The following is a 27,994-nucleotide window of genomic DNA, read 5'->3' as shown; positions in this document are numbered from 1 at the left end:
CTGCAAAACAGCAGCCTGTTTCCAAAGAGATCAAGACCACCTCTGAAGAAAATACTGAAGATCAAAACCATAGGGGCAGGAATGCTTTGAAACATTAAGAGAACTCAGCACCCTTTGCCCTGTTTTAGCCTTTGTGTTACTGAGAACACTGACAACTTTCAGGTTATACTAAACATTCATAAATATTTCAGGGATCTGGTGCATGACACAGACAGGGACCAAAGGAACCAGGTTTGGTCCTGAGAGAAACACAAAACTGAAGGAGGGCTGAATTACAGTCTTCTACTACCCGAAGTGGAGTTACAAAGACTAAGCAAGATCATTAAACAGTGCACAAATGAGAACAAGAGATTAGTCACGAGTCCGAGCAAGAGAAAATCTGGTTGGACATAAGAAAATGTTCTCCATAATGAAAACAATTAAGTAAAGGAACAGGATATTCAGGAAGGCTGTGAAATCTTCATTTTCGGGAACATTAAAAAAAGAAAAAAAAAAAAAAAAAGGAAGACTGAAGAGAGGCTGAAAATGACCCTGAGCAACCTGACCTCACTTGAAGCAAGATATTGGATTCATTGCTCTCCAGATATTCCTTCTCACCTAAATTTTTTTATGACTATGTTCTTTCACTACTAGAGGCATTCGTAGCTGAGGAAGTTCCATTTTACTTGTGCTGGAAAAAGAGAAGAATGACAAACGATAATTACCCAGGACACTGGCCACCTCATAAACTTCGTTCAAGTGAAGAACTGTGGGTCCTGTGCAAAGATGACACTTCATGATACATGAAGAGAGCCGTAAGATTTACTGCAGTGGGATTAGATCACTAGCAGGTATGCTTGATTCAAACCCGGGTTAATATTCACTACAGCAGTTTTTAGCCTTTCAATTTATAAACCCTTACAATGCTATCAGATCTCAGAACAGACTTAAGATTTCTATGACTTGCATTTCTTAGGTATATTTCTTAAACTTAAAGACCTATAGACCAGAAATTAAAAGCCACTGTCCTGTTCAAGAATATAAATGAATACTGAGAGATCTCAGCTCCTCTACTTCACATGCCATTACTTCAAAGCGGGCACTCAAGCACGCGTTCCATCAAAAAGAATATTTGGATTTCAGTGGGAAAATTCTAACATGCTACCTTACAAAAGAAAAATCCATTAGAGCTATTAAACAAGTAGCAATTATAATCATTAGCCCAAGGAGTTTGAAATCACACTTCAACCTACAGCAGTGTCATGGCAAAAGCTAGTACAAAGAACATCACACTTGTCTGATAAAAACATTATTACTTAAAGAAAGCATCTTCTGATGCAAGGAAGGGCAGCAGAGAGCAGGACAGGCTGGCCTATAGCTGGGACTTGTGCTTTCATTGAACAAGGATGTTTGTCTGCATCCAGTAACCCTGAAGCACACTTTGGTGGGTGATCTCAGCACAAAATAATTAATTTAGTTTATTCTTACAGGGTTAATTCTGAGCAGCTAATTCTTGGTTTGGTTATCAGATTGTAGCTCTGTGCCAACAGCAGGGAACATACCAGTTCCTTGTGTCCAGGAAGATTACTTCCTTCAACCACCATATCTCCCTTAATGAGAATGCCATATAACTATCATGGCTTTCCAGTCATTACAAAATCTTGTATTGAGGGACATCTTTAATTTGTAGACTGCTGAGAAACAGAGAGTTGAGCTCAATCATCTGCCATCAGAAAGGGAGACTACATATGGAGAAAAAGCCACATTTTGCCCAGTAGGGCTTTTACACAACTCAGTGGGTTACTGACTAACTGTGCCTTAGTTATTGGCACGGCAGAGACATGAGCTGGTGCAGGGGCTCTGACATGACTCAAGTTCTTTTTGTTTATTCTTACAATTCCACATCTCCCAGCATCAGTCTCTCCTGATGCTCAAATAAATAAATAAATCAGAAACAAAAAACACTGCTGTGTTTATTCCCTTTTCCCACAGCAGTTCCCCCATGCAAGTCTGCAAGGAGATACAGAAGGCAGATAGAGAACAATGCCAGCAGCAACGCACTCATGTCAGACAAAAATTTAGGAGAGGAAAAGGAGAAAAGTCAATATTTGGAAAAGACAAAAAAAAACAACAACAAAAAGAAAGAAAACAGAAAATCAGGCAGTAGGAATACAGCAGGAATTGGCACTTCCTATTCTCCCAGGCAGCAAGACTGTCCATCTCACCTTCTGAGGAAAGTATAGACAAGAGATTCCCTGGCAGCAGCTGTCCAAAACCAGGCATAAAAACCACAGATGAGACTAAGAGCCTCCTGGCCAGCAAACAAAAAGAGTAAGGTCATAGCTACACCCAAAGCCCAGGCCCCCGGCAATCTACAGACAACAAAATCAGTTATTTGGGAATATGACTTATTCATCTCTCCAGACAACATGAACTGGTTTAGTTCAGCAGAGCACACTGTGCCACCTGAGGATCTCACTTCCCATAGCTAGAAAACATGGGATGGGGGTTTCTGCTTGGCATGTAAGGCAGTAAATGCAGGATTTAATTTCTCCTGGCTAAGTGGACGCGATGCACTGACTGTTCCCTTGAGCATGCCATGCCTCAGGCTCCTCAAATAACCTTTCCTTTGCAAGCTGTCTGAGGCTGCAGAAAACCCTCTTTGTTAACCTGCTGCCGGGGAGCCATCTGTCAGAGCTGGGTGACCAGAAGAAGGAAAAAAGCAGCAGTTTTTCCCTCTCACACCAATGGTGAACAGCCCTTACTCTACACTCTCCTCCTCTAAATAAAAGCATTTCTTACTCTGATTTTTTCACACACTCTCATTACTACACAAATTATCTAAGCTGTAAATCTAATTGGCTTAACAGAAGAGTCTGTTTCACCACTGTCCTTCCAAGAAGAACATGCCACATACAGTGCTCTTTTTCCATTCAGGCAGCCACAAAAGCTCCAAGCTTTGTGACTTGCTTCATTTCTGCAAGTGCTCCAGGAGTGCCCAGTTTGCAGTTTGCTCTGCTCAGCATGCAAACACCATTTATAAATAAGCGTTCAGTTGCTTTAGACTTTACTGCACCAAACAGTCTTTTTTCTGTAGACATAAACATGAATAAATGACTATAGCTATAACTGGATGGAAAACAAATCTTTGTATGGGCACTTATGAAATACAATACAGTTTCAGCTGTTTTTCTGATTTCCTTGTTAGAATTTATGTATAACACTGGTTCACTTGTATTCAGTCTGCTACACACCTTCCCTCTGGAGGAAAATAGAACACTTTTAAAACACTTTTGTCCCTGCAATTTTACTCTAATTTCTCTTTTAAAAATCTTATTACTATTTAGTTACCTAATATCCAATTTTACTGATTTAAAAGACCTAAAACTGTCTGAGAAATTAGTAATTATGCTGTAACCTTTCTTCACAAACTCAAAGAAATAACACAGAAATCAAGGTATTGAATATTCTTGACTTTGCAAGCTATGACACACTGTTCTAATGCAGCACGGAATCCCAAATCAGATATCTTTAATGTCATCCACAGGTGACAAAAGGCTGTGGGCATGTCTTAGTCTGTTAAAGACAAAAAAAAAATTCCAGATTTTTCTTATTAAACTGGACATGAGAAACTGCCTTTTACTGATCTGTGGGTAAAAGCCTGACTCAGCTGAGTTAGTCAGAATCTTGTTGTTTATTAACACAGGAGGGGAACCTGTCCAATATATTAATCAAGACAAAACTTGAATGTTCTCTTAATTCCATCTCAGTAAAGCTAAAAAAAAATCCATCCTGGGATTTCTGCTCTCTGAGCTTCCTATTTCCTGTCCCTAGAGGAATGGACCAGCAAGCACTTCCACGTGAATATTTCCTGCAGCTAGCAAAAGTGTGCTGCAGAAAACTGAAGAAAAGCATGATAACAGAGTGGTTATACATCCCATTGAGCTCCTGGATCTCCCCACCCCTTTCCACCGCACATTTTTTTCTACTTACCCCTTCAAGTCAATATTCTAGAACCAGAGCACAGAGTATTTGAAAAGAGCACATAGTAAACATGGCTTCAAAAGGGTTTTAATTAATACACTTCAATCCATTCTTTACCAGAATGTTATCACAGAAACTCAGTCTAACTCTCACTGAAGGCAGTTCTGCAATTGTAGCACTTTCAGACAGTCTCTATAACTACGGAGTGTTTTTCCTGTGACATTCCAGGTTATCAGGTTGCCAACAAACATGTTCACTGGGATGAAAAATAATCTTTGTAATTTCACTTTCTCCAGCAAATACTTGGAGGTCAAATAAATTAACTGGTTCTCGTGAGTTACAGCATTTCAGAGATCAGCTGTAAAGAAGTATCAGATTTAGTCTAAGATTTTTATGGATATTTCTTCTTTAAAAGTCCAAGGAAGCTGAACTGTTCACTTACACACATGGTTACAAGTTTGAGAACAGAGACTCTACCACTGTCTTACACTGACACTGGGTCACTACCACTGTGCCTGCAAAGCGCATCGCGTCTTATTTAAAAAGACATAGGAAAGTTACAAAAGGAAAGCAAAACAAAGGAGGAAAAAGAACAGGGGGATGATCCTGTTTAAATTATGTTCACAGACTTGTAAAGGAATTTTGCTGAAGTTCTGAAACTGCAAATAGAAGTTCTAAAGATTCACATTACAAGTCAGAAATGCTGCTTCAGTGAAGGCACTGTACTTCAGTCTTCGATCTGTTCCCTTCTTAGGGGGAGAAAAGATGAACAAGGAATTTCAAGGATATGGCTGAGGAAACAATGAGCTGCTAAAACTCAGCATATCAAAATCAAGTGCTAAATGACTATGTTCAGTAGGGGCTTCTCAAACATATTGAGACTTTCACTGCATATAAGGTACGGTGCTTCATTCTCCATATGACAAGATAGAAACATTTCCCTAAAAGACATGGCACATTCACTAGCCATTCGTTCTGGATTACATAATCTGCTCTTTATCCCATTTTTCCCTTCAGATTGGAGTTTGTTTTCTCCAACAGAACTCCACTTTTAAAACACCCGAGATAAAATGATGAGATAATTCTTGTCTTTGCTAGGCAAAAACCTTTATTAGCATTCAGGCAGTAATTCCAAAGGATTTGGTAAACAGGTATGCATGTGCACCCACCTTTCATTATTGTTAAATATACCCTCTAGCATTTCTAAAAGCAAACTGAAGAAACAGGTTTGTAACTGCCTGTTTACTTCGAAAGATGCTTTTCAAAACTCAATTTACTTGTACAAGAATGGAAACCTACATCACTGACTTGAATATGAGAAAACTAGCAGGACAGACACAACAGCTGTAAAAACAAAACCTGAGATATTAAGCAATGTGATACCTGCAATCGGAAGAGTCTGATTCAAAGTTCAGATAAATCAATAGGGAAACTTCTAATAACTCCAATTTGCTTTGGATCAGGCCCTACAAATATTATGATGCTAAGTGGCTTTAACCTTCTATTAGCATATTCATTTTTGCACATTGGCAATAATAATAATAATAATAATAATAATAATTACTTATCTGTGTTCATCAAAAGCTTTCCTTCTGCTTTTAGTGCAGCAATCACATTCCAATCAGCTTTTTAAGTCAAAGTACTAAGATACAGCAAACTTCTACAATTTTGCTTGAACCCTCAAAGAATTTTAAAAGCACAAACCTGTTGAAAATCTGCATAAACTATTTGACTTTAAGAACAAATGTGCACTGGAACTAAAACAAACTCTCTCAATATTTTAACTACCCCATTTCACTTACAGAGTTTACTGTTCATAAATCCAGCACCTATCAATTGCAGAGCTTTGGCAACATTGAAAATAATAAATATTGCATTCAATATAGCACGTACCTGATTGACACTGAATGGGGTTTCTGTTCTTTATGAATGTTCTGACAGCATTACATGTCAGCAAGGTTTTCACATAGCAATTCTGGATTTGTTTTCCTTCTTTCCTTTATCTTAGATTCTAAAGCAGCTGTGCTCACCAACACTTAGTCATCAGATCTCAAATATGAATCTTTTCAAAGCAATGTGATGCCAGCTCATCAGTGCAAGATTACACAGATACTATCAGTGTTTCCTTTCCCTGTGAAGGCAAGACCTAAACAGAAGTTCCTCCTCCTCCTTTCTGACATAACAAGCTTCTGAATTTGTCGTTCACTGCAGCTAAAGCTCTTACATTACTGAACCATTTCATAAGCCAGTCACTCTCATATTTAGCACAGGAATGTGAATGATTAACTAACCAGCAATTCTGGAAGAAAACACTGACATTTAAAAAAGCCAGATCAAACTTTTTTTTTTAATTATTATTTCAATATTTGTCACAGGAAAACCTGAAATATAACTAACATTCACTCTGAACCAGCAACTTAATCATCTTAGGTATTTCAGACATTCTTAATAAACAACTTTGACAATGTTTTTTAACACCCACTACATTAATACCAAGGGAAAAGAGAGAGCTGTTTTTAATGGGGTTTTTCTTTTTTTTTGTTTGTTTTTTTTTTTAATTTTATTTTATTTTTGTTTTTTGCTTGTAATGTAATTACATTCTTTTTCAAGCAAACCAAATTAATGAGAAGCTGTTTAAGGTGTTATCTCTATTTTACCAAGTTAACATTTATTTAAAGAAAACTGAAGACATGCATCAAGGTCCACCTCTCAGTTATACACTGGGATTGCTTTCAAAGTGTTTGATTAGTTGCACAGCACATTAACCTCATTTACTCTAGGGAAGCTGACATGCTCATAAATTTGTTTGGATAAAGCATCATGTTATTCATCCTTGCATTTTAGATGCAAACATACCTTCAAGTCTACATAACCTTCCAAATATTTCATCTGAATTTGGAGGTTTGACTGTTGTCAACCCATGTAGCTGCAATAGCCCTGCCACCTTTGCTATCAACAGCTTCCCTGCAAGCACAGCCAACACCAAGTCAAAGCAGTATTACTGTCCACTCAGTCTGCTGTTCCCATAATTACTTCACACTAATGCCGTTTTTCTCATTAGAGAAATTAGCATTGGATTTGCTTTTTTACCTTGTTTCTGCATTTTTTTTCCTTGAGCTTCCCATCTCCATGTATTTGCAGGTCCAAACACTGATATTTTTAATCTGAGATTTGCTTTGGCTGTAACAAATGAAGACTTTTGCAAGCTATGGGGGATTCAAATCCAGCACTTCTTGATCACTGAGTTCTTTTTACAGCCTCTGACCTGTCTATTCAATCCTATTTGTGCCTGTGGTAGCTCTTAAACTCTGTTTAAGGGTAAAGTCATGCTCCTGACCATCTAAATACAAATGCGTAGGAATGTAAAGGTTTATGGATACATTCTACAGAATGGCAATTTTATTATTTGTTCCTAAAAAGGCTTTCTCCTTCAGGCCCCAGCACAGCTCCCTGGTCCTGCAAGCTCCTAAATACTGGTCCTTGCTAAAGCTCCCCTCCTCCTTTTATTTATCTATTTTTAAGCAAATACCTTCTTGCCTCTTTCGCAGGACAGCAACAGAGACAGTGAAAAGCCCCTTTCTCTCTTACAAACAAATAGCAAAAACTTAAAAAATCTGAGAGCACAAGGAGGACAATAACTCATTGCACCTGAGGGTTTCAGGCAGCCATTAGACTGAAGTTAGACTCTAAAGGACGTCAGTACAGTCAAGAGATCCATATGGGCACCTTTTGCCCAGGAATTCGACTACTAAAACAGGTAAACTAAAACTGACTTTCTTTGGGCAAACCTGCCAGAAACTACAACAGTCCCTATCAGGCACCTCACAGCACAGCGGGATTCTGCAGAAGATAATTGTTCTGTATTTGGACATCAGTGACTCCAAGATGTGTTACCACAGGAATATTTACGATAAAATATACAGGTTCTGCTTGGCAGAGAGTCCTGACAAAGATTAAAATATTACAGGGTCTGTAGAAGTGTCCATAAAATGCAGCCCCAGAAGGGGAACAAGGACTACATATACAAAGCATTAGAAACAGCTTTAAGTAGTTACCTACAAATTGTATTTCTATTCTCCATTCAGATCTTCTGTCAGTTGGGAGCCACATCTATTATGGATAATAAAAGCAAAAACCTTCAATCAAAGCAAATTAAGATTTTATTAAGAAATCTGTGTGTTAAATAGCCAGATGGAATAAAGATTCACTAGATAAACAATCAGGAATAGGCTGGCATTAGGCAGCAGGCAAAGAAAAAAAGTCAAGTTTCTTTCTCTCTTTCATGTACATATGAAGTATACTAATATTTCCTAAAACAATATAAAAGGAGAAGGTCTTTAACTATTACAAATTCCTGGTTGGTTTAGAGGCAGAGAGATGATAAGAGAGACGGTGTCAGGACAGGAGTTTCTCTGCATTGAAAGAGATGATCAGACACCGAGTTACAGCAGTTTGTAACTGGAGCACCCATCTACCAGACATGTGGAACTATAAGGAGCCTTGAGATGATACACAGACACAGAACTAATCCAGATAAGAGCCAGAGATGGTAGCTCCCCTTTGTTTACAAGTGCACAAGGAGAATACACTAACACCAATAAATTCAAATGCAGTTCCCTTAAAGAAAGATGTTCTCATGAATAAAATGGGTAAGCTTACTGATTAACAGCCAGGCCCATTACTGATGAGTGCATAAATTCTGTATTGTCCCAGCTGCAAGGAGTTACTTACACCATTATTAACTTATTCATGGTGAGCAATTCTGGGACCATTGGGGATTTTACAAGAATGCAACCTGCTTCTTGTCTGTAAACTTCCCAAGTAACTACTGAGTTTTCTTCTCAGCGTTCCTGCTGTATTTAGCACTCCAGGTCTCACAGCCACAACTTGGCTTTCCAGCAAATTCACACGATATGAGCAATTTAAAGAGTGGTTTGACTTCAGGATTCACCTAACAAAGAACCTTTTCACCACCTCCCACAAGTTTTGAAGCTGTTACAATAAAAGGATAACACTGAAGGAGGAGTGAAGAAAATGGCCAGAACAGGACTGCAGAAAGAATCTTTTTTTGAGCAACATTCATTAACAATTACATTTTCTTCCATGCCTATTATTAAATCGCTGTAGCAAGAAGGACGCAGCATTAAGATCTGCAGAAATAATTGTCATAATTATACCTAGAAGAATTTGAAGGAAACATCAAAAAGGCAAAAGGCTATATTTCTCATCACCTGTGAGTATCTTGTGGGTCAATACCTTATACTCTGTTACCATGGCTTTCACCCCAGTACCATACACTTAATTTCATAACAATTTCTATATAAAAGGGAAAATCACTTTTACATGGGAAGGTTTATTTCCACTCCACACACACAAAAAAACCTGCCCTGAAGAATAACACTGTCACTACCTTTAGAAGCCAATGAAGCTTTTAGCCACAGTGTCAGACGTTCTCCATGAGGCAACCAGTTTCCAGCTGAATGGGGACATACCTAGATACCAGGAGGCAGGGTTCAAAGGCTCTCTCCTACTACAACTCAATCCACTTTCTGCCTTCATTTAAGTCTTTCCACATACAGTGCCCAGTCACAGCTTAAGGTCTTATATCATTCTACTGTACCTTCCCTTAAAGATTTGGCCTTGACTATTCTGTTATAGTAGAACATGTCTGTTAGGACTCATATCTCCTGAAGCAGGAATTAAGTTATTCTAAATAAACACTAATTTTCTTCTGAAATCTCAACTTCCTTGCAGAAGATGTGGAGAAGGCAACCATGCGCCATAAAAACCAAGGACATTTTTTCCCCAACCCGAGTTGTTTTTAGAGATGCCAGATACAAAATCCTTCCTATGGCATGAGTGCTTTCTTGTCTGTACACAACAACAGAGATGACATGTATAAGGTATTCTTGATGTCATGGAGACAAACATTCATTTCTCGCTTTTCCTTTTCACCCCTTTATTAATAGAGATGTTTATTCATTTAACCTAACTACATAGAGTCTCCTGGATAAGTTCAAGAAAAAAACCAACATATATAGTCTTATAAGGTAAAAGCACTTGGAGGTTTGTTTCTATAAAGCCTCAAAGAACTAGCAAAAAGAGTCAGTTACTTACATGTAATAAATAGATGAAATTAGATGTAATGCCATTCAGAGAGACCCAGCCAGGCTTGAGCAGTGGTCCCAGGTGAACCTCATGAGGTTCAATATATCCAAGTGCAAGATCTTGCACCTGGGTTGTAGCAATCCTTGATATCAATACAAGCTGGGGAGCATAAGGACAGAGCACAGCATTACTGAAAAAAACTTAGGAGCACTGGTGGATGGCAGCTAGATATGAGCCAGCAGAATGTGCCTTCGCAGCCCAGAAAGCCAACTATATCCTGGGCTGCATCCAAAGCAGCATGGTCAGCAGGGTGAGGAAGGTTATCCTGCCCCTCTGTGTTGGTGGGACCTCACCTGGAGTACTATGTACAGATGTAGAGTCTCTAGTACAGTAGAGATACAGACCTGTTGAAATGCCACAAAAAATGCTTCAAGGGATGGAACACCTCTTCTACAAGGACAGGCTGAGAGAGCTGATGCTGTTCAGCACAGAGAAGAGAAGGTTCTGGGGAGACCTGAGAGTGGCTTTTCAGTATCTGAAGGAGGGCTGTAAGAAAGAAGGGACAGACTCTTTAGCAGAATCTGTTGTGATAGGCCAAGCAGAAACAGTTTCAAACTAAGGGAGGGGAGATTTAGGTAGGATATAAGGAAGAAGTTTTTTACGATAAGGATGTTGAGGCTAAGATGGTAATATTGGTACAGGTTAGCCAGAAAAGTGGTGGATGCCCCGTTCCTGGAGACACACAAGGTAAGGCTGGATGGGACTCTGAGCACCTGATGGAGTTGTGGATGTCCCTGATCTTTGCAGAGGGGTCAGATGACTTTTAAGGGTCCCCTCCAACTCAAGCGATTCTGTGATGAATGTGAACCATGCAATTACAGAAAATAATAATTTCCTTGAAGGATGTGACTGATGTCATACAATTATTTATTATATCTACTCAGCATTATTAATGCTTATTTCCTCCTTTTTTGTTGAGAAAACAGGCAATGGGGAGGTAAAGAATAGTTGGGCAAGACAGAAAAGGCCTGCTAGCTCAAACCAATAACTAATGAAGTTGCTTCAATACGGTGCTAAAAAGTAACTGGTTGTAGCAAATACCCTTCCATAGTTTTTCAACAAACATCAAGAACAGATGTCCTTGATTCAATGTCTTTTTTACAATGCAACTAATATACTCAAGCAAACAGAAATATACTTTCTCTTCTCAGTAGATAACCTGAATCTAACTAGAAAATCAAAGTTCAAGATGCAGAAGATTCTGCCAGTGGGAGAACAAGAGAAGAGAGAGAGTTACAAAGCCAGCTGAAGTGGCTGAAAGATTCCCAAAGTATTTACAGCAATTGAAGCAACTGAGCTTTATTCTTTGATCAATACAGACACTTAAAAACAACTTGCCCTTTAAGGAGTCTGCTTAAAAAGAAATAAAAACACAATAACACCACAGTTTGCAAAGAAAAACAAGAGCTTTCAGTACGTTACCACAAAGAAGCAGATACAAAAGGTAGTGACTCTTCCCACATAATCTTTTTATTCATTGTTTCCAGTATCAGACTACATTTTGCAGCAAGTTTTAGTTCAACTTCCCCTTTAGAATTAATCAGTCTTCAAGAGCAGCAGCTACTGACAGAGGTCAGATTGGCTCATCTCCACTTGTCTGTCAGTTTGCTGCCATCACCAGAAGCAGTCTTTCTTCCTTGCCTTCTCAGAACCTCCTAATTCCTCCCTGTTCCTTATGCTGAAGCTCATCCAACCCAACAAAAGTTACTTGAGCTTGGGAACTTCACAGAAACCTATCCCAGCAAAAGGAGAGGAACAAAGGGAGGGAGAGTTTCTCTTTTTTTCAGTCTTACTGCTAGGCTAGTAATATAAATCTGCTCCGGAGAGGTCAGAGAAAGCAATAGAATAGTTAACCAGCACAAGCAAGAGTGGAGGAGGAAAGACTGCTCCTTTGGCTGGCTACAAATTGCTCAACTAGATCCATTCCTTTCTTTCTACAAGAACTTCTAGCTACAGCTCTAGCACCAGCTGGATAAAATTAGATTCAAGCCAAGCCACAGTTCCTATATGAGCCCCATCATCCCAAGCTGCCAAGCAGCCCAAACACATTAAGAACCATCATGTGTCCCTATTTCTCTAGGTCTCCAAGCAAACTCTTCCTTGCCACATCCGATCTAGCAAGAGAGCAGCACAGTAGGAAACAGAAATTAGCATGAGGTGTCAGAAAAACATCAGGGTATGTTCTAGAGCTTGGAAGACCCTTTTGTTACTTTGTGCTAACATGTTCTTCTCCCACATTGCACTCCTACTGTAGTGACGTTTCACTTGACACTCGCCTTCTTCCACTTCCTGACATCAAGCCTGCTGGAGCTCAAAATGCATTTGGAGAATGCTCTCAGAAACATGGTTTGATTTTCGGATGGTCCTATGTGGAGCCAGGAGTTGGAACAGTTATCCTTGTAGAACACTACCAATTCAGGATATTCTATCATTCAATGATTATGACTTCTCAAACCACATCCTTTTTGTTTTGACAAGTAAAATTTTTCAATCTGTATTTCTCAGAAAACCTACCCAACCTAGCAGAATTTGGCAAGGTTTACAAAACAGAATCAAGCACAAGAAGGAAAAATGATCCAAGTCTAGTTTATCAGAATTTTTACAGACGTAGACTTCCTCTTCACTTTCTATTTATAATTCAAGAATTGCTCTATAAGACTAAGTAAATCCTGCAGGTAGCAATGCATTCTTCCAAGTACAACTGAGAATGAAACTAATTCTTGTAAATCCTCAAGATTCCTTGAAAAAATATCTTGCTCATATCTGCTCTTAAACAAATATGAGCAAAAGCTACAGATTAAATTTTTCTTTCAATTGTATTAGTGCAAAACTATTAAGAAAAAGATTCAGAGATAGCACCAGCAGTGCTAGTGTTGATACCTTCTGTTAGACTTTCCCTGACACTCCAAAGAGCAACTGACATCAAGGTTTGCTAATGAAATTTGCTAAGTTTTAGTTGTGCAGGTTGAAGTTTGCAAAATAATGTGTTTCACAAGTAATTTTCCTAAAAAAAAACAATAACAACAACTTAAGCCTTTGAACAAGAGTAGGAAGAAAGTCTGAATGAAATGCACATTGCAGTCTGACAGTGAAGCTTTAGTACTGGTGTGCTGTAGTATAGAAAGAGAACATTTTGGAAGGCATTAAATTCTGACAGTGACTGCAAGACTTCTGTATTTTCTCAGGAAAGGAGCTCCAGATTTTCAACAAGGATCGTACCTGAAGGATGGTGAAGCTAATGCAGACAAAACAGGTTTGCTCTGTAATCCAAAATCACTAAGAATTTAGGCACCATCTTAAATACAAGTAGGCTTTGAGTACATTAGTTTAGGGAAAATCCTCTGCAAAAATATATTGGCACAGATGTTCTTTTCACTTGTTACCTTGCTAAATAAGTTCTTTACAGAGAGTGGTGAGGTGCTGGAACAGCTGCCCAGAGAGGCTGCGGATGCCCCGTCCCTGCAGGTGCTCAAGGCCAGGTTGGATGGGGCCCTGGGCAGCCTGGTCTGGTATTAAGTGGGGAGGTTGGTGGCCCTGCATGTGGCAGGGGGTTGGAGCTTCATGATCCTTGAGGTCCCTTCCAACCCTGGCCATTCTGTGATTCTGTGTAAACAAAAGGTAATATGGGAAAGGAGAGGAGTGGAGCCTGATTTGTTTGAATTGTTGAAAAAACAAACCTTCAAGGAAAAAAAAAAAAAAAAGAAAAAGAAAAAAAGCCATAATCTCAAAGAAGGTCTGGCTATCTAGTTAAGGGAATCAGAAAGGATAGTCATCTGGATGACTGGCTGCAGCTTCACACTTACCCTATTGAGCTGTGGCCTATCTGTTGCCTGGTTGCTCAAGGCTGAATGGATTGAACTTAGATTTCTTACTGAATGGGCAATAACAATGGGGAAAAAGAATAGCAGCAAAGAATCCACTAGACCATTCCATCTTAAAAACTTCGCCTAGTGCCACATAATACACTAGAAGAATAAAATCCAGTCTTTAAAGTCATTTGTCTTAACTTTATTATCCTTTTTTCCAGAAGACGTCTGTTTCCTCTGCTGCTTAGCATGTTAACTTGATAAGGCCAGACAGTCAGCCCAAGTACCTCTTTCAATACTCCTGCATTCATTCCCAATCACAGTTCAAAAAGAGGACTATGTGGCTCAGTACAATTAAATACAGAATATGAGCAGCACCTAAGTGAATTCTGTACTGGCAAGCTCAGTTCAAGGAATTTCTAACTATCCCACACTTGATGTTTTTAAGTGCTCATTAAACAAATTTGTTCTATGAATTTAAGGTCAATCTCTGCTCTAAGCCCATGCTTTTATACTATCTGGGGTCTGCAGTCCTTTCTCTTTAACAGAAACATACTGCTGACTTACAGAATACACATAAAACTCTGATCAGAGTAGCAATTAATCAAAACAGTTCTTTTTCACTCCTCCTGAAAGATTCTCCACAAAAAGCTCCAAGCAATTTTTGTTTTTTTCTCTCAAGCTCATGCTGGAGGCACTTCTCTTTTCATTTGCCTCTTTCCTTCCTTACTTTAAAACACACCCAACCACAAGCAGATCAAAACCTGCCAGTTTGTACTTGCACTCCAAGTGGTCTCAGAAGTATCTTCCCATGTTTCAATTATCGTTAAACAAAAGGGCATATCACTGTTCCCACTTTCAACCAGAATGAAAAGCAACTGGCATACCAATCAGTCTCAAGGAGATTTTTACCTAGTCTTTAAGGATGTGAAAAGCAATAACCAACAATGGTAAGTTTTCAAAGGGCAACTTCCATCTAAAAGTCCAATAACACAGAGTGCACTTGAAAGGATCAGGGCCTTGACGTGTAAAATCAGCACCCAAAATTGAGAGAAAGTTTTGACATTTTAACCTTAATCTTATTCTGTCAGTTTCCTCATCTAGAAGATAAAGGATGGAGCTCTGAGAGATCCTTACATGAAACAAGGAGTCCAAAGAAAGATAAGAAAGGACGCTCACAAAATCCACATGACTGTGAATGCTGGGAACAGCAGAGACAGCATTTACTTCTGATGCACTGGATCTGAAAGCAATAAAAAGGATGTTGGAGAACAGCAACATTGGCTCTAGCTGAGTACAAACAGCATTGCTACTTCTCTCCCAGAGCTATTTCATCATAAACATTGGAGACATTTCACAAATTAATTTTCAATTTTGTCAGTTTCTGCCTGGGTAGCATTATGAGGAAATGTAATGATAGTGATGGTAGGAATTATGAAGGGAAAGAACAGAGGTCCATTCCTGAACAAATTTAACATAAAATAATTATTCTATTCAAGTATTCCATGCAGACAAAAACTTTGCAGCATGCAGAATAAAGGCATCTGGTTGGCTTATCTCTTTTCAGAGATTTATAGAAAAATGTCAGTAGCGTGTCTACAGAAAGACAATAAAATATATACACATATATACAAGTATATACACATAGCTATAGATAGATATATATATAAATACATACAAACTAAGGCTAACAACATTTTTCAGGAAGACCTGCAAGAGAAAGAAAAACGTCAGGAACTGGTTAAGGGGAAAAATACAAGGATAAAAGGCAATAATTAATTGGGTTGCCTCTTCCCTTCCCTTCTTCACATGAGGTGTCCATGTGAGATGAAACCAAAGGAAAAAAACTTCCTTGCAGGGAGCAAAGGCAAACAGGGATCTGCATTTCATGATCTTGTATCTCAGTTTTTCACCATATCTCTGAAAGGATGACACTAAAGGGACACCATTGAAAAAAGCTGTATTGATATTTAGAATTTAAACTTCAGTGCATTATTCCTGGAACTATTAGAAGTGCCTAGGCTCAAAATGGCTAAAACCAGTTACTAGGAGCTGTGAAGTTCTAGCAGTGACAGCATTTAGGACAACTGAAGAAGACTTGTAGAGAAGGGAGAAGCTGGAAGGGGACTACATTTCATGTTACAGAACAGAAGAGCAGCTGCAGCTATCTGGATGAGTGGAAGTCACCCATTTCCTTCAAGTTCAAATAAAATCTAGATATGAAAGTGGGATGAGTCCTGCTGTACAATTTTGATTCCTACTTGAAGAAAACAAGTATTTGTCAGGAGATCATAGCATTTAGCCAGTTTCAGAGATGCAAATTACAGGATCACCTTATTCCACCTCTGCTTCATCTCTATGTTCACTTCTAAAACTTCAGCAGGTACAAGGAGGAGTCTGTTATTAGGCACTTGCTGAAATGCAATTGTTACTGGATAATATACCATACAAGAGTCCACAGTCCATACAAGAGTCCACACCAGAGTTACCATGCTTCTCGGAAACTCTAGCAGGCTGAGGCAGCAGCCCTTCCCACTGAATGCTTTGGAAAATTTGAACCTATCTTGGTATCCACACCTCAAGGCTGATGACTATTGTAGGAATTAACTGAATACTGCTGGTTAATCCACTCTCCTCCAAATGTTAAACTAGGTTTTTTTAGTGTGTTCAGCACTGAAATAAGTGCCTGTAATTTTGAAGCAGGTAGATTTCTATACGACGTATTTGTGACATTCAAATTATTCCTGCCAATGCCTTTTGCAGTCTTAGAAGAAAGAAAAGGCCAGCACAATGAAGGATGCTTTTGTGTAATTTACACTGTTAGTTTCTGGTTGATATTTAAACTCTTTCTTGCACATGCACTATATATTCTGCCTCACTGACCAGCAAATTGCATTCAGAATCTAATTTATTAAATGGTTTCTGCTGTCAGGAGAATGTTCTCACTGTAATAGTGATATTTTATCCTGTCAAGAAAATGATTACGCTAAAACATCTTAGTAAATACCATAAACTACCCAATAACATCAAAAATTGAAGGTGTACAAAGGCTATCCAATTACTCAGGAAACTTCCAAATTTTCAGGTAACAGAACTCATTTTCTTCTTGAATGAGTAATCAAGGAAATATCATTTTCTTTTATACTGATCATGGTACAAGGTACAGCCTAAGCACAGGAGCATAAAATGGTCTATTACATTTTCCTTATTAGTATTAGAAAACCATTTTCAAAATTATTTATCTGTTTTTTGTTGGTTTTTTTTTTTTTTCTGGGAAAGGAACCTCTTTTCTAGATTTTTTTATGCCCTGTCTCCAAATTCGTAGCTGTATCAGGATAGAAGGACTTGGTCTCAGTGAGAAGTTCTGCCCTTGCTGAATGTCCTGCCATTAAATTCAACGGGGCCAGTAACTCTACTGCTGTATAGGGTTAACTACAGGAAGATTATTATTTGACACCAAGAATCATCACAAGACTTCATTGATGAGACTTTGCTTGTGGTGAGTGTCAAAAATAACCAAAGCAGAGTGAATACAAAGAGCACAGCCAGGATACAGTCATCTGAATGTCCTGAAGCTTGTTAGCAGAGCTTGCTAAGGTTTTGTATCACCATAAGAAGTTTAAGTTTGAAGGCTTCTTGTTGACAAATTCTGTACCTCACAGAAACTAAAATAACCTCTGCACTGCTAAAGGTGTGCTAGGAGCAGTCTCAGCATTGCCAACTATCTTTGTCTTAGCTGCACCCACTTGCCAAGGTCCACTCATGTCACATGGGGAAGATCTCAGGTGTGGAGCACTACAATGCCAAACTCCACTCTCATTAGTAAAACAACCTTGATTAAATGTGGAATAGACTACTGACATTTACCAGGGCTGCTCCAAAAGTAATGCCCCCTATTTTATTATGTCAACCAGTGACATCAGAGGTGGATGTTGATTGTATGGCAGTAGAGATTGAACCTTCTTACCAATATTCCATCACATTTTGTTGCTGTGTAACAGAAGGCAACAGAGGGCCATTCTAACAAAATAGCACCTGATATGGAAGGGGATATGAAGCAAAGGTGCATCACTGAATTCCTCCACACAGAAAACATTCCATCCACTGAAATTCATTGACACTTGCTGATTGTTTATGGAGACCAAACAGTGAATGTGAATACAGCGAGGCAGTGGGCAATGTGTTTCAGCAGTGGTGACAGAGACAGTGGATCATCTCCACTGGGGCAGATTGTTATTACTGCAGACTTTTGTTCATTACTGGCAAAAACACACAGCTAATGGTAGTGGCTATGCTGAAAAAGAGCATTTTCTAGCTGAGAATTGACTCTATTCAATAGTGTTATTGCATTGTGTCTGCAGTAGTTTCCATTGAAATAGGTAGGAGGCATTACTTCTGGAGCAACCTACATAGAAACACGTCAGCTTAAACAAGGCATTTCCTCACAGAAGTCACAATTCCTAGATTTGGGGAAACAAACTCTTTTACCAAGACACAGTGTGCAGTAATTCTGGAATTGCCTATTATTTCCCAAGTTGTATTTTTGGGGAGGAAAAAAGACGTATACTCAGCTAACAGACCTAATTCTCTCCCGACTGCTACTTGTATTTCTTTTGATTTTGTTCCTTCAAATTTTGTACCAGTTTAGGCTACTAGGACTATTTAGACTCTCATAACTGGAAAGTATTTACAACACAATGTAAATGCTTTCCTTGTTCTAGAATGAGACTATTAATCTGCACAAATGTGTGTTGTTTTTTTTTAATGACTTTCTAAACCATGAGAGTTTGCTTGCTGCCTGTAAGTGATCATAAATTATTCCTTATAGTTTGTAGCCCCTAGATTTCTCTGAAGCAAAGCCTAAGGCATATTCTGTAATAAAATTCCAATGGATAAGATGATAATAGTCATGAATAATTGAGAACTCGCACAAAGTCTAGCACTTCCTGGCTTTTATTTCTTCTCCTAGAAATAAACTTGAAGTTCTTTGGTACATTTACAACTACTATTTTTCATCCAACATGTCATGTGCTCAGAAGTATTATGAAGAACAGCGATACAGAAATACTAAACATTTTATTTCTTATTATGAGAAATAAAATTTTGCTCCCAAACTCTTGGGAACAACTTTTCATCTCCTGCATTCATCATTAACCTGCAGAGAGATGAGATAGATGAGAAAGAAGGACAATGCAAAAAACATTCACCTAGACGTTCGCCAAAGCTTTTCTTTGGATGGCAACTGGTCTCTTGTCATCATTTCATCTTCTACTATTGTCCAAATATAATGGAGTGGGAGTCTTGAAACAGTGCAGATAAACAGGCAGGAAAAGGAGGTGTGTTATTTTCCGAATACTGTTCACCTTTTATCACCCAGCCTCCAAAATGAAGGATTACAGCACCAGATGAACCCAGTTTCAGGACTCTATGCAATAAGCAAGGGAGTAAAAAGAGCGTACTTCCAAATAAATCTATGAATCTACACAGCTACGAGATTAGCATTGTATTAACAATTCCTCAAACAACCTTTTCACACTTTGTACTTTAAGTGGATTAAAGGAAATATTCCATGTTCATAATACGCTTTCAATTCAATACTTTAAAATTTGTCACACATGGAAAGAACACAATTATTAATGAATACATTACATTAAGCTAGGTTACTGGAGTAAAGCCTACCAAGTAAGAGTCCGAAGGCTATACATCTGTAAGTCAAAAACATGAAAAAATAGAAGTAGTTCTTCACCAGTTTCAGAAAGCCTACAAGCATATGTAGCTCTTGCTGTGATTAGTACTGACTGTACAGCCCTGGATCACAATAATCAAATCATGTTACACAAGAAGAACTAACAAACACTTCCTCTACTGTGACTTTTATTATCCACCATTGCAGATATTTGAGGCATACGTTCTTGAAGCATCGGAAATGACCGATTTGGTCCAAATGTTTGAAACAGAGATCACATAACAGAAGGTAGCCTGGAGTCTACTTAAAATACGTCTTTAAGATGACAGAGAGGAAGACTTGGGGAATTTTTGCAAGAAACTGCTAAATGATGGACAGTGCCAGCAAGTTAATGGAATGTAATTAGAATTTCAAGTTCCTGAGATTAATCCCTCTCTTCATTGCTTACTCATTCCTCACCAGCTATAAACAGTGAGAACCTGAGAGATAAAGTTAGCTACCATGAGTGATTTTAAGAGATTCTTTTTCCAGCTTACCTACTCCTCTTTCAGAATAGTTTTTTTTCTTCCACTGTGAGGTGCTCAGATTCAACATCTCGAGGACTCAATCTCATTGACTATCTAACAATCCTAGAGAAAGCTCACAGAGTTTCAGGACAGACTGATGTGAACAGTAACATCATTACAGGTGATTACCTGCAGTTTGAGAAATTTTTTAAATAACAGATCTGGGCAGGCAGACATAAGGAAAAGTTTAGGAAAAAAAAAAGGTGGCACAACTTCTTGATTTACTGGGTTCTGAGTTCCCTTAAACATTTCCTCAGATATGATCCACAACTACACATATTCCTATTATGTTTTTTCTCCAGATTTACTTTCTTGGTTATTCTTAGAATCTCTTTCTAACCACAGCAAAAAGGGTAAGGCTAGAAAGATGGCATACAACAAATAGCTCAGTATTACTACAGAAAAACCCTAACATTGAACATGGGCAGAACAATGAAAAAGAGACATTTTAATAATCCTACTTACATATTTCTTCAATGGTCAGTCTGTGTGTGTGTAGGCTCCTCAGGAAATGAACATGTTTTCACTACCGTTCCACTTCTTGTTTTAGCAAGACATTTAGGAAAGCTCTGACATTCAGAAGGAAAAAAAAGAAGCTTTGAATGCGACATGGACATTCTAATCCATTCTTTAAGTAATTTCAATTTTTATAACTGGTGCAATCATTGAGTTGATGTACTAATATATTCATAACATTCTGTGAGGCCTACAAGCTGCAGTGGACAAGTGAATGTAGATATATTCTCAGCAATATGCTCATAGCAGAATTGGTGTGAAGTAACCAGACTGATTTTTAGAATTAAATCATACCCAACGCAAGATTGTTTTTAGTTAAACCTCAAAAATGTTCTTTGTCCACTTTTTAAAACTCTGGATAAACCAGCTCCTAATTGTTCCTTTTAAAGGAACAATACACTTGATTCCTCTCTAACAAACAGTAATTTTCTTCTGAAATGTATTGTGTATCCATCTTTGTGCCAAAAATATCATTCTTTCAGATTGCTGAAGCCTCTCAAAAACTCCTTAAGCTCATTATATGAGCAAAGAGTCAACTTCTATGAGCTAGAGCTTCCAAAAACGGTTTAATAAGCTTTTTAAGAGTCTCTTAAGAGACCTTAATGATTTACTTTAGTGGCAATAGGCAGACAAAAAGTACCTGGCTTTTTTTTTTTTTTAAACCTTGTCTTGCTATTTCTTCAAGTGTTCTTTTAGCTGTGTGCAGCTCATTAGTCACTACTTCCAACATACACTGTCTTTGTCTTTCTCTATTTCATAGTCTGCAGGTATTTGTTCTGTTCTTGAACAGGCCATCTTTCCAAATACTACTTCTTAGACCTCTACAAGCCTTCCAAAAATACTTGGGAATCTTCTCTGAAGGAAGCTTCACTAAAGATTCACATATTCTACACAACTTTCCCCTTTTGTTTCTCTCAACAGCACAGGGCAAAGGGACAGTTCAAATCTGCCCAAATGCTAACATGAAATAGGTATCAGAAACAGACATCTGAAAAACACATACAGATCTGTACACCATATTTCACTGAAGCACTTGAAATCCTCTTGTTGGATGAAATTTGTACTGCAGAATTAAATGAAAAGCACTGCATCCAGTGTTAAAATGGAAGATGAAACATTCTACATTTGAAGACTCCCTGTAAGTCTTAAAGGAAATGGCAGTTTAAATTAGAGAGATCCATGCCAAACTATTCTATGATCCTATGCTTGCACATTTCTGGAATCTTCATTGCACAGATTTACTGCGTCATTTTTTTGGCTGGTGTTGTATCAGTCAGTCATGCAGCTGTTGCTCAGGAGTGCAGCCAACCAAAGCAGGCTCGGCTAGCTTCAGTCTTGTCCTTGGAGGAAATGGAGTTTGAGTTCCATGCTTTTTCCCCCTCCTCTTCTGAGGAAGTTTGTAGAATTAGACCTTGGGAAATATTTTGCATGTCTCTAGGAAAATATTATTGTTATTTTCAGTATTCTGCATGGTCAGTATAGCTTCATCTCTCTCAACAGTACAAAAGTCACATCAAGGCATTATTTCTTGGGCTGTGAAAATGGTCACCATAGAGTAATACCAAGTTCACTTAAAAAAAAACTGCAATCACTTTTCCTGCTTATTACACTGTGTATATTATTTTTATTTTCTAATATAAAAATCCTTTCATATTTCTTTACCTTTCGACTTTTTGTTTCACAAGGTAAGAAAAAAAGAATGTTCTAACTCATGCCTGAGGCAAGGAGAGCATCTGTACTTTGTGTTCTTTATGGCAGAATTAGCTTCAGGTCCCTCCAGCATCATCCAATATTCCCATAACTTAGTAGTCAGAAAATACCTGGGTGCTAAAGCTCAGCAACAAGAGAAAGTAACCTGCTGCTGAACTTGAGAACAGCAAGTACTGTCCCTTAGCACAGTAGCAGTTTGAGGTATCATAAATTAATGCTATTTTTCTTACATCAGCGTAAAGAGAACATCTTGCTTTCCTTCTCTGCTAAATAACATAGGTCTTCACAGTGACGCTAGCCAAACGATAGTTGTCAGAAGCAGCAAATAAGAAGAATTCTCTACCTTTACTTGGAGTTACTGGTTGTTTGATGAAGCCAGCTGCTGCTAAATCTTCCCTTTATCATATTTCTTTAGGTAAAGTCACTTTATCTCACCTACTAATTTTAAATTTCCCATCCTGCTTTTTCAAGAGTACAAGGCCTATCTTCTCCAACCAATGTTGTGAATCATTTAGTTAAAAAAGATAGGTACCTGATGATAGTGCTACAGTTTGCTCTCCTACTTATGGCTCAAGTTGGGGAATGAAAGAAATATTGAAGTATATATAGTGCAATAAGGGAATTCTAGTCTTATTCAACAGCAAACACCTTTTGTTATTTACACAAACCTTTAGTGTACTTGTGGATATACTAAGTGAACAGCAAGTCAACAAAGGAGTTATTTTCCTTCTGAGAAGCCATTGATTACACTGACCTGGAGTAGCTGGGGAGGATGTTTCCTCTAAGGACAGACATTTCACCAGCTGGAAATTGCTGCACAAGAACATACTAGTTACAGTAGGAGCCCAGGTGCACAATGCTTCAAAGAGAGTATTATGTCTCCCTAGAACCTCTTTTTTCCAACAAATATATAAAGAAACAATAACAACCATGGTTGCTCTGCCAGCACTGCTCTATCACTATTTTAGCTAGAGTTTACCTTCTCAGGCAGCAGTGGGGAGAGAAATATTGCTTCGGATTTATAAAGGAGATTCTACCGGTTTTTCTGAGAGGAGCTGTTGATTCTAATCACATCCACTAAGATTTCAGTCTCAGAGTCAGCGTGTTTGGCTATCCGTTAAATGAACAAAAAGACCTGCCATGGTAGCCCATAGCTGAGCCCACTCATGCACTCTAAAAACCAGCCTCAGGTAGGAGTTGTTCATAATCATCTGTCAATAATTATTAACACCTTTTACATTTCCATACCGCTATGGATATGTTTATTCTGCATAAGTACAAAGCTGAAGCAGAAGATTTTAAGTTTATCCATTATTTTACCTGAACATAACTTACAACTGAGTATCACCACTTACCTCATTATTTGCTAAGTCACTAGACTTCATAACCACACAGCAGGTAAGTTGCACACAGTGTCTTTACCACTCCTAAGGAGTATTATTTCATCTGAACGCCAATTGCATCCAATGACCCAGAAACATGCTCCACACATGCTGAAACTGCTGAGAAGGGCACAAAAGCTCCTTCATCTCCTATTAAATCAGTGCTGGTGGATTTGACCAGAGACAACAATAAAAACAAGTGTCCCCCAAGAAAGAGGGGACAAATGTTATTTCCCTTGGCAGTGCAGAGGAATGCAGCAGTGAAAAATACAGCAATGGAAGTCACTGTGATGATTTCCCTCTCTGCAAATAAAGAGGGAGTTGAATACTCTTACCTTTCTTAGCTGAAATCCTAGCCTCTTACCATTAAAATCGCATAGGAGGATAACCTGTCTCTATCTCCTCAGCTTCTTCTCTAGGCTGTTTCCACTTTTCTTTCTCCTTCTCCATTGAGTCATCCAGAATAAAACATAAGTAAGAACTCTTCAGAGCAAGACTGGCTGCAAGTGGAATCTAGGGATAAGCAAATATCAAGAAGGTTACAATTGCACGTATCTCTTGGATATTTCTTGACTTCTGAGAGGAAGAAAAGCTGGATTAACTTAGGAAAACTTTTCAAGGAGTAGTTACTTCTCTTTTTAAGAAGCTCCAACATATTCTACTTGTGACTGTGAGTGCAAATATCTTTTCAGATAGATTTTAACAAGGACAATAAAAAGTCCTATATATTAGGCACGAGACTACATATGACAGTCCATAAGTTATTTTTTCATTGAAATAATTGAAAATGGTCATTAAGACACAGCTTCAATGTAGCATCAAGATTTCAATGTTGTTAAAATTCGTCCTCCTCAGAGGAAATAGCCAGTTACATGGTTCAAATACTGCTTCCACAACCATTACTACTAATGAGAGGCAATCCACTGCTATTTTGATAGATCATACTACTTAAACGCACATGATAGCAATCAATATAAAAAATTCTGAGGTAGCCATACTCCATTGGTATATGAGAGAGCATGCCTTGTATATCACCCATGCTGCCTTCCACGACTTAGCTGGACTCTATTCATTACTGCCCAGTCATACTGTCTTTTCAACTGTCCTCCTGGTCAGAGGTACCATTATTAATTCTGATTATACATCACTCCCAATGTGGGGAAGGTGGCAAGACAGGTTGTGATGGGGTAAAGAGTTCTGTACCATAAGGATAATACCTCAAGTGCCCCCAGTCCTACCACTAGTTAACCTCCTGCCCAAAATAAAGTCTCTAGGAAGAATCTCAAACTCCTACTTGAAGAGACTTTATAGGCTCACAACACTCTCCACAAGAAGTGAGTGGCAGTCAGCACTTAAATGGGGTCCAAGAGAGGTGCAGCCAGGCTCCACCCCTTCCAGTAGCACAGGTGAATTACCTTCACCTGTGTTCCCGTGGCTGACTCATTGCTTGCCTCAGGTGGTCAATGAGGTTCAGGCCGTGATTCAGCAGTTCCTGTACACCTGCACATCCCTTAGCTGCTCTGTGCACTTCCATAATATATGCTGAATGATGCATTAACTCTCTCCTAAATCCAGCCTGAGATACCTAATGGGTGTGCTGGATCCAGACAGGTTATCATGGTTCCCTTTCATTTAGAGCATTGTGTGTTATTCAGTTACAGTCAAACTGCTAACAACCGTAACAGCTGTAGAACTGACACTTATGGAAAAAACGTGCAATTCCACTTCAGACAGTTTTTCAATTCTGACTCTTTCCCTTAGTTCTCCCTACTGAGCGTATAAATACTGATATTTGACTGTGACTCAACAGTGGTTACAGAGGCAGCAATATATTTCAGCTACTTGACATGAGCTTTCGAGGACTGCATGTGAGAGGACTGCCAACAGTGATCTTTTTATGGTCTGTTCCTAACTCTGACTTTGTTCCCTGTTAAGGCATTTCTTTGGTTAACCAGCTGGTTTTGGAGAAGCCAGGCAACAGAAACAAAATGATAGAAAAGGAGAAGCACCTGCCAGAGATAGAATCACAAAATAGTTGAGGCTGGACCACGCTTCTACCTCCTCATGCTCCCTTTCTATTTTTGTTTTTCCTCAGGAGATCCTTGTTCATACGTGCTGGGCTCCTGCCGCCTTTGCTTGATTTCCTGCACAAGTGGATGGACTATTTTTCATGATCTTTGAAACTCAGACAGCTCTCCTGAGCCATTCCTATAGCCAAGACTTTATCCTATGAAAGTCTGCCAAGCAGATTCTCGCAACAGGCTAAAATCTCCTCTTCCAAAGAGTGGAGGTGTTCCTTCTCTTAGGATGTAGCACCCTACCATTTTGTGGTCAATTTGGCACCATATCTGCAGTAAAATCACACCCCAATTATAGGTGGCAGCTACAAAATCCCCCCTTCAATATTACAGTACTATTGAAGTCCAGTACTCCTCAAATTTCCAAACATAAGTAGCAAATTTTTAGACCACACTGTAAACGTAACCTAATTAGTTGTTAAGTTCTCTGCATAATCATTACCCAAGTTCTATGTCAATGTAAAGAATTAATGTTTGGAATAAACTTTTTAAGCCTGCTCACAGCTATCTTGTCTTTTGGTGTGAGAAGTCACACTAGAGATGAAGCAGAAAAGCAGGAACAGCTGATAAAACTTGATTGCGTTGATCTCCCAGGTGGGATGGGAGGACAGATTAGGAATGATTAGAAAGCACTGTGTTCTTCTTGCTTTGCACTCCAGTCCTCTTTTACTGAAACTGAGGATTTTGTCCCTGGGTTTATATCATACAAAGCTTGCTGAAGTAGAACCCCTGCATACCAACAAGCAGAATAACTACTTTATTCCTGCAGTAGCACTTCTTGACAGGGCTTTTTGTGTTTCCTGCAGAATCTGCCTGGCAGTTAAAATAAGTAATTGTCTATGAACCATTTCCTATATCCTTACATTGAAAAATCTCCCCGCGTTAAAATGTTATGCTCTTCAATGTCATGCTGACAGCTTCCTTGCTCTCACACACATATATACATTTTTTTAAATATGGAAAATGCTGAAATAGGAAAATTGAGGTAGCTGTTTGGTGGCTAGAAGGGTCTTCAACTACAACATTCTATCCTATTCTACTTAGTTGACATTTTTATTAAGCAACCTGGTATATAACATCATCCTTGAGAGCTAGCAGGAGGGAAAAAGGAACTAAATTTGATTTTACTTGATATACTAAAAGTACATTTGCTTTGTGATCAACAAAAGGTCAGGAACATTTTGTTATTGCGAGAAATTGCATCAATTACAATCTTTCCAATCTCTTTCCGCAAAAGTAACAAGCACACAAGTTACCTGCAGCCTCCAGGCTGAGTTCATTGTTTTATCGCAGGTTTTTCCTTTAAGGGGAAAAAAAAAGTTACTATTTGACAGACTGCACAAACAGCCATACTTCTAAAGACATCTGAAAGACAGCTTACCCTAAAGTGTAATACTCAGTCATGTATAAAAGGTATGTTCCTTGGGAGAACACCACTGACTTCCGCTCCTTTTCCTTCATCATTCATGTTGATCAAGAGAAAGCCATAGCATCGTATTTCATGAAAAGATATTTTACAATACTGCCCGATTAATTAGAAAATACGCCTGATTGTTTGTTCCAAAACACTTCTGGTCCAAGAAAAGACTATAAAACTAAGATTGTTCTTTTTAAATTGCTCACAGTAAACAGGATTCAGCAACAAATAATGTTTTATTATCAAATCAAAACTATGTGCAATGGAATATCACTAGGAAAAGGATGTAATATAAGGCAAATGAATGCTTATCAGGCAGTTTTGCAGGAGTAGGGTAATACATTATTGTGGTTACACTCAGTTTCTCTTTCAGTCCTCATGGTGTTAGCTGCTTGAGAGGTACAGGTTTTCAAAACAAAATTACTCCTTGCTAATCATTTTACCTTTAAATCAAAAATTGCATTTAAAAACCTTTGTGTTGTTTTTGTTAAGAAGTAACAGTGAAGTTAGTTCTAAGGAGTTCTGCTGGAAGTGTTCTAAGGATCTTTGAAACATCAATAAACCTTTTTCTTCTCCTGAAAACACTCTGCTGACTGGTCCTAATGCTTTTATGTGTGATATCTGCAGTTTCTGTGTCTGTACAATGAACAAGATCCCTGGTTACGTCATTTCTAGCTGCTGCTCCTGTTCTCATGGAAACAG

At 38.5% G+C, this 27,994-nt stretch overlaps 1 protein-coding gene and 1 long non-coding RNA gene across 5 annotated transcripts in view; one reads left to right on the top strand and one right to left on the bottom strand.

Moving 5' to 3' along the window:
- The window catches only part of ESR2 (estrogen receptor 2), a 43,975-nt gene extending 37,801 nt beyond the window's left edge, over positions 1-6,174 (bottom strand). For 2 of the 3 annotated variants that reach the window (XM_042814211.1, XM_042814212.1), the window contains exon 1: positions 705-787. In XM_042814211.1, coding sequence (XP_042670145.1) covers positions 705-725 — 21 coding nt within the window. In that variant the 5' untranslated portion in view covers positions 726-787. Of the gene's footprint in view, positions 1-704; positions 788-5,856 lie in introns of those variants that run through there. The other variant, XM_042814216.1, reaches the window with a different exon arrangement.
- Positions 4-27,685, top strand: LOC122157953. 2 transcript variants are annotated; one of them, XR_006168083.1, is made up of 3 exons: positions 4-830; positions 13,317-13,384; positions 25,893-27,685. It is a non-coding gene; the product is annotated as an uncharacterized LOC122157953 (long non-coding RNA). The 2 variants fall into 2 exon arrangements; XR_006168082.1 differs by lacking the exon at positions 25,893-27,685 and adding an exon at positions 15,029-15,456.
- Positions 27,686-27,994: the final 309 nt, after the last annotated feature.

The sequence above is a fragment of the Centrocercus urophasianus genome, unplaced genomic scaffold (assembly GCF_019232065.1).
Source record: "Centrocercus urophasianus isolate 14NV4802_14NV808 unplaced genomic scaffold, USGS_Curo_1.0 seq_14, whole genome shotgun sequence".
Lineage (NCBI taxonomy): Eukaryota > Metazoa > Chordata > Aves > Galliformes > Phasianidae > Centrocercus > Centrocercus urophasianus.
The sequence above is the reverse complement of the archived record's forward strand: the minus strand, read 5'-3'. Positions and strand labels throughout refer to the sequence as shown.